At 42.5% G+C, this 7,462-nt stretch overlaps 1 protein-coding gene across 1 annotated transcript; it reads left to right on the top strand.

Moving 5' to 3' along the window:
• The first annotated feature begins 4,124 nt into the window (after window positions 1-4,124).
• Window positions 4,125-6,905, top strand: camk2n2a (calcium/calmodulin-dependent protein kinase II inhibitor 2a). Its single transcript, XM_006786587.3, has 2 exons — window positions 4,125-4,409; window positions 4,955-6,905. The coding sequence occupies exons 1-2, from the start codon at window positions 4,241-4,243 to the stop codon at window positions 5,023-5,025; spliced, it is 240 nt and encodes a 79-aa protein (XP_006786650.1). The 5' UTR covers window positions 4,125-4,240; the 3' UTR covers window positions 5,026-6,905.
• Window positions 6,906-7,462: the final 557 nt, after the last annotated feature.

Genomic DNA, 7,462 nt, shown 5'->3' with positions numbered 1-7,462 from the left:
TCCTAAGGGCTGAATTGATCCTGGCTCTCAGCTCTAGGCTTGTTATTGCTGTTTTTCCTCAGCTAGTGTTCCTAGTGAACAAACTGTGTGTGTGTGTGTGTGTGTGTGTGTGTGTGTGTGTGTGTGTGTGTGTGTGTGTGTGTGTGTGTGTGTGTGTGTGTGTGTGTGCGTGTGTGTGTGTGCGTGCAAGTTCAGCAGAGCTCGGTCTCCTCAAGGGGAAAGATGGGGAGGGGGTGAGTGACTCAGCACAGTGATTCATTTGTAATTTGGAGCAGTGCTTCTTAAGGGTGGGCACACTTGTCAGAGATGAGACTGACTGAGTGAGCCAAATCATTGACAACCGCTGCCTCCTAACAAGCTTGAGAAGAGGGAAAGAACGGGGCAGGGGGAGGAGACACCACACCACGGACAAAGATCAATTGCGTTAAACAGAGACAATTCAAATGAAGAGTTTCTGCACATAACTGAGAAGGGGTTAATGGTGCGTACAAGGCAGTGCATCAATAAGGGGGGAAAGCAATAAAGGGAAGCGTGACAGTTTGTAAAACATATGCATGTTCCTGCCCTAAATTGAGAACATGAAGCATCACCTGGTACTATGTGGGTTAGCAGGCCAGATTTTCCCCTAAAGCCTCCAAATCTGTCGCCAACTGATGACATCATGTGAAATCCCTGGCCCTCGCTTGAACCCGTGAATCAACAACTCTGCCTGTTGACAGCTGGAGGCTGCAGTTTATTGGGCAGGAGGAGTTTTGTGAGTCATCCCTGAGGAATTACATCGCGACCGAGCGGCAGATTTATGATCTCTGATTCACGTCCTTATTCACAGAGCGCGAGAGAAAAATCACAATCACATATTTGAGGATAATTACTTGCAGATATGCATGCTGCACTGTATGTCTTCTCCGTCACTTGCAACTTTTTCCCGGGGCTTCTGTGACTGCTTTTTTTGCCATCAGTGAAAGACGACTGTTTGGATTGAATCTGGCTCCAAAGAGTTTGGCTGCATGTTTTATCAGTATAAAGAAATGTTCTCAGAGCTCAGTAATATATTTTGCACGTGGTTATGTGGTCCTGCCAGACGCTCTGAGCTAATTTTCACTCTGTGGTCATTCCACGTCTTATCCCCAAAGGTGCCTCGCCGGCACCACTCACCTCAAGACTGTCAGCTGGCACCTCAAACTGGTCAGTTATGTAGACAGGCTGCTAAAAAAAGATGAAAGGTTATTGGCTCTTTATAGATAGGTCAGCTGGCCCGAGTTGCTGAAACAGGTTTGGTGCAAAAATAATCCTTCTGTCAGATCACTGTTGTAGCTCTCTCAAAGATACCATATGCTCTGAGGACAGAGAGGCGTAGCATATGCAGCAGGGAAAAACAATAACGCTATTTAAAACATTTTTTTAAATGTTAAACTATATTGTCTCTGTCCATGGTGCTGAATTGAGTCATTCTTTTATTTTCTCCTGGCAAACTGCCAGTTTAATCAGGCGAGGTTATTTGGAAGAACTGAACGTGATTATACTCCAATGGCCCGTCGGAGCAGAGGGGTGACAGGAATTAGGCCTGGACCAAGATGGAGGCTTGGATGGGGCTCTGAGTGACCGGGGTGAGGCAGATATGGGGAGCAGGTGGCTCGCACCAATGAGAGTCTGAAAGGCAGAATGACAGAGGAGTGCTGAGATTTAAAGTAGGCAAGATGGGGGCTGATTGGCTCAGAGAAGGCAGTGTGGGAAAGTGGAAAATCGACAATACTATGTTTTTAATGCTTTTCTATAGGTGTAAGGTTATACAGATCTTATTACTACAGCTTTTAAAACAGATTAAACCAAAAATTATTGGCAAATTTCTTTGACAAACATGTGACATTTGTATGTATTTGATTGATCGAAACTGACCGGACATTATTGCTGTATTAATAAACTGAGTAAACAATAGTTAAGTTCCACAAAAAAAGAACATTTCAGTGTTGCTGCTGAGATGTCCTAACACTACGTCTGCCCTGTACTGAACTAAACACAGGCTGTTGGAGCACTGCGACATTTCTCATAACTCACAAAGTGACACAAAAAATTAATTTTCTGGCCACAGCTGTGACTTTTCTAATGATGTCGTCAATATGCTCAGACAATGAAAAATAGTGGTCCAGTGTAATTCGCCATAATCTAATTGGCTTGTTCTAGTTTTTGAGACCTGTGCCCAGAGCTGTTAGAGCACTCTCACTGTAATTTAGATATATTTAAAATCGTATGATTGTACAGACCAAGTTTAGCACAGTTGCCAATGTGTCCTAGCATGGCAGATAAATTATTGCAGTAGAATAAAGCACAGTGGAATAATTGGTTTATGACCACAGCATCCTGAACATGTCTGATCTCTGATCTGATCTTATACACTGAGCAGGGTCGAGACTGGTTGATGCTTGGATGAGAGACTGCCTGGGAGTACAGGGTTGTGTAAGCTTGGACGCCACAGTGGTGCAGTGAGACGTTTCCTGGTTTGATCCCTGGCTTGGGTTTTCTGTGTGGCATTTGCATGTTCTCCTTGTGCCTGCATGGATTTCTTTTGGGTATGTTGGCTCCCTCCAACTGTACAAATACATGCATGTTAGACTAGGTGGTAGATTAGCCATGGATGTGAGGTAAGTGCATAGAATAAAGCAATGTATGGTTAACACTTGTTTCACTTCCAAGAAGGCAGACTTACTTATTTCTCTAAGCTTTGTGACAGTCTTTCAAAGTTTTTCTTAGAAAAATGGTTACTTTTTCACTAATTTTCAGTCCTGCGCTTATAGCTAAACGCTTTCAAAGGATGTTGTTCTATTTGTTAAGCCACTGAACACTGACTCTTGCTGAGGACCAAAGCAGATAAACAGTATATGAGGGAGGGAAGCAAGAAGAAAAGACTGAGGTATGATAAATTACACAAGAATTGGACTGAAATTCACTGGCAACAGATCTTATGGAGTGATGAATCCAAATTTGAACTTTTTGGTTGAAATCATCACAAATCATCACATCAGTGCCACAAAGAAAGTCCAGAGGTTAAACAGTGCGTGTCTTTAGCCTTCTGTAAAACACGGGGAAGGTGCTGTCATGATTTAGGGCTGCATTTTCCATTTGTAGCCAGTGGTCTTGGGGATCTTGTCAAAACTGATGAAATTCTGAATACAGAAAAGTTCAGTCAGATTTTTATCCACCATCCAACAGCATCTGGAGAGCATCTGCTGGGTAACACCTTCATTTCATTTTGTTGGCAGAGAGTAGTAAAAAGAAGCAAACATCCCTCAAATGTGTGGAAAAGTCTGAATTTTGAATGGGATAAAAACTGTTACTGTTAGTATTAACATCAAAAGGGGGGGGGGGGGGGGGGTCATTTCTATTAAAGTTTTTATGTATAAAAAGTGTTTTTTATTATTTTATTTTTGTCAGTCGAACATTGCATTGCAAGCCTCCACCCGGCTAAAACTTACATCTTTTAGCTGCATCTGGCACAGGGTTTACATTGTCCATCGTTCCTGCCAAAAAATAGAAAAGGTTATACTACTAATAAAGTACATACAAATAAAATTAAACGAAATTAAAAAGTACTTATTCCCCTTCGAAGAGCAGAACAATAAAAAGGTAACCTATGGAAGGGAAATGCAGACTATAACGTGCCACATTAAGCGCTTTTCTGAGTCTACAGGCTGAATAGACATCCTTAGGAAAAGTCCACTTCTCGAAGCCTCACGAGGCTGTGTCAGTATCTAGCAGTTTCGTCTCTCGCCTGTTGATGTCAGTCTTGCTCCTCTACCCCTCGGAGTCCCCACGCTCACACACATTTACACACAGCTACACTCTCGCAGCTTCAAACCCGGATGGATGACTTCACCATTCTGCCTGGGTTTCCTTTATGATCCCGGGATCTCCCACTTCCCTCGCCAGACATCAGCCAGCAACACAGGCGAACACATCTCTCTCTCTTTCTCACACGCGCACACAGATACGCACACACAGTCACGCTCGGTTCCTCTGCTGCCGCTGCAACACATCCAGAGACCACAGAGAGACCACAACAGCACCCGGACCTCACGCACCGGCTCCCCTCATCCACGCAGACCGAGGATCGCAGCAGGAAACGGCGCTCTCAGACGGAACTGTACTGGCACCACCGGGGAAGAATTTCAACAACTTTTTTTGCTTGATTTAAAAATAAAAGAACTTCCCGAAGCTGGTGACCCTTCTTCACTGTTGTGCCACGATGTCTGAGGTGCTGCCATACAACGAGGGGAAAATGAGCGGCTACGGGGCGGACAGCGAGGTCAGCCAGATGTCCTTTAGCTGCGGACTGCAGGACACTAGCGCCTTTTTCGCAGCGTCGCAGGCAAAAAGACCCCCAAAGCTCGGGCAGATCGGCAGAGCCAAAAGAGGTAAAAACGAATTCACATTTACAAAGAATGGCAGAATTATATATGCTGCGCAAAAATGAGCGCGTTATATGAATGGCGCTTTAAGTGACTCTGGAATTAAGTTTCCACATTACTGTCGTTTCCAGAATCTTCCGTGATTACCAGCAGCTCGATGCAAAATGCACCGCAGTTGTTGTTTTTCTCACAAGTGTCATTGGTCGTGAACGACATCCAGGCTGTTTACATTCACGCACCAGCGATAATATCCATGCAAGGACACACCCCGTGATGCAATCGACTCAAGTATAGGGTTTAAACGTAGGGATTAAATAATATTAATAATAATAATAATAAAGAAATGGCTCGAGAATGAGTTGTTTTCACCGAGTGCGTGTGTGCCGGAATTGGGGATTTGCGATAGTAATAATAATTCACCGTGCAAGCGCACAAGGGCCACATTTGCCCAAACTTACTTTTATTTAGTGCGCAATAGACCCCCAAAATAAATCGTGACTTCTGATTGTGGCTCTGAGTAAACAACCTCTTCCTCTTTTTCTCCTCCACAGTGGTCATCGAGGACGACCGAATAGATGAAGTCCTGAAGGGGATGACAGACAAGTCTTCGCCCGGCGTTTAAACGTGACCGATGCCTTGCAGACTTTTTTAATTTTGATCACCGATTTGAAGCACTTGTCGGCTGTGCATGTTCGAGGATTGTGCGGGGAGGAAAAAAAAATCACGACGGCACGAAACGAGGATGGGGTGATGAAATGAAACGGAGAGGAAAAAAGAGGCAGAGAAAAGAGAACGGAGAAGGCTGAAGAGAAGAGATGAAGGGAAGAGGAAGGAAGAATAAGATGAGAGAGAGAGAAAGAGAGAGACAGAGAGACTCTGGGGAGGAAAAAAAATAAAAGACCAAGATTTATCATGGGATTGCTGGCAATTCTCCAAACGAATCCCGATTTTAACTACAGCTGCGCAGCAGGATGTTGAGATGGCGGGCCCCGCTCTGTATCTCAACCTCTGCTGACTTTAATGATGGATGAACTTGTCATTAATTCACGACCATCTCTATTTTTTCCTCCTTTCCCCCCCTAAAGCGCTGTAAGCATCAAAAATACTGCAACTAGAGGCTGAAGCTAAATCCCAGCCCCATTTCAATAAGTTGTACAGTAGGTAGGCTAAGCTCCGAGACATCCCCCTCCCCCCTCCAATACCTTCCCTCCCTCCCTCCTTTAGGCTCTGCTTTGTTGATTCAATCGGCGACGGTGCATTCAAGGGAGCTGTCCTTTCAGCACCGGTCCAATGCATTCCTGTTGCTGCTAATGCTTTTTGAAAACAGACCAACCAAAACTCTACAGTCTGCTAAATAGAGGAGACACGTTGTATGTAAGAAAAAAACAAACAAATATATATATAAATACATATATAGATATATATAGGAGGGTGCAATGTGAATATTTTCTGTTTTGGCACTTAAACAACAATAGGCTGCAGATTAATTGAAAAAAAACAAGGCTACATTCTTCTTCTTGCATCACCCATCAGTGGTGAAAGGTGCAGGCTGACACCTTCATGTAGCCGATTTACACCTGCACATATCTCTTTAAAAAAATCTTTTCTTTGCATTTCCAAATGCTCAGATATCTACAGAGGCCAGCAGGAACACGGACATTATAGTAATGTTTTAAATAACAGTCATGAAATTGATGGGAAAAAAACATTTGCTCTCTATAATTTGGTTGTTTAGATTTTGCAAATATTTGTGTTTCGTCTTCGATGACTTTAAAGATTCTCTCCATCTATTTGCATGAACTTTCACTCCGGTGCCAACGCAGGTGCCACCACTCTTACCCTGGCACGCTTCTTTTTAACGAAAGTCATATTTGTATTTTTATATCTAAATATTTGTTATTTAAATTATATGCTAGTCTATCGTCTTAGAATTCATCAACGGGAATATTTGTATTACGGAGAGGATATACAGAATGAGACTGGCCTTCAGAGAGGCAAAGCGAGGACTTTTTTGGGGGGAGTTGGGACTGGTCTCATTCGATATCAGATGTCGCACATTTTTTAAAGACTAACTGAATGTGTCTGGGGTTTTTGCACACATCAATGTTAAACTATTATTAAGAAATCGTATACTGTGACTTGAGCTTCGTTGATGAATTTGTTAGAAAATGGCAGTTTTAGAGTATATTGCACTGTTTACGAGTATCCTCAAATAACATGTTGTTATATGATCGATTTTTGGACATTACCGTTTTTGTTTTGTTCTGTTTTTCTTTTTCTTTTCTTTTTTTAATTTGTTTTGTTCATTTTGTACCATTATTTTAAAGAAACTGGATATGGTTTGTTGTGCATGAAACCTTAATATTTTCAATAATGAAACATCGTTTTATGAAGCAAAAAAGCAACAAAAATGTCATGACATTCTAAGAATGAGTCATTGTATATTATGATGCCATTTTCACTGTATTTGGTGAATTAATAAATGGTGAAAGAAAATGTTAATGCGATTCGTTGATATGGCTTTTATCCCAAGACACTCTCTATCTCTCTCTCTGGTGTGCGAGCAGAATAGCAAACAAACTTGGACTGCTTCTGTGAATCGCACTGCAGAAGGCAAAAAAATCAACAACAACACATAAACGAAACAAAGGGCGCACCATGCAACGCACACCGTTGCAGCACTGGGAATCGAAAGGCTTTTGTGCAATCGGTAGCCATCACCTTTGTGACAGTAAATACTGATCCTCGATTAAAGAGCGAAACAGTGATCCAGCTGCTGAGCTGTTAAACAGCTCTTGTGCCGGCCTACACTAGTGAATCCGTTAAATCCAAAACCCCTAGGGAGCTACAACTGGCTACATGATCATATATCAAAGTCTGGCCCTCATACAGTAGCTCTTGATTAGTCTATCACAGGCATGTTCAAGCTCGCTTTAATTTCCCAACTCTGACGCACAGGTATCATAAGTGTCATGGTCTTAAAATACTGGTTGCAGCATTTATATTTATTTTTCTTCATCCAATGTGCCCCATTGTCCTGTCAGGTGAACTACATTTAA

Source organism: Neolamprologus brichardi, chromosome 18 (assembly GCF_056152115.1).
Source record: "Neolamprologus brichardi isolate AB-2024 chromosome 18, ASM5615211v1, whole genome shotgun sequence".
In the NCBI taxonomy this organism is placed as follows: Eukaryota; Metazoa; Chordata; class Actinopteri; order Cichliformes; family Cichlidae; genus Neolamprologus; species Neolamprologus brichardi.
The sequence above is the reverse complement of the archived record's forward strand: the minus strand, read 5'-3'. Positions and strand labels throughout refer to the sequence as shown.

Excerpts from the sequence above, each read along its gene's own strand:
- camk2n2a (XM_006786587.3), top strand. The coding sequence starts at position 4,241 with ATGTCTGAGGTGCTGCCATACAACGAGGGGAAAATGAGCGGCTACGGG. Across the intron at positions 4,410-4,954 it reads GATCGGCAGAGCCAAAAGAG|TGGTCATCGAGGACGACCGA; the intron begins GTAAAAACGAAT and ends TCTCCTCCACAG.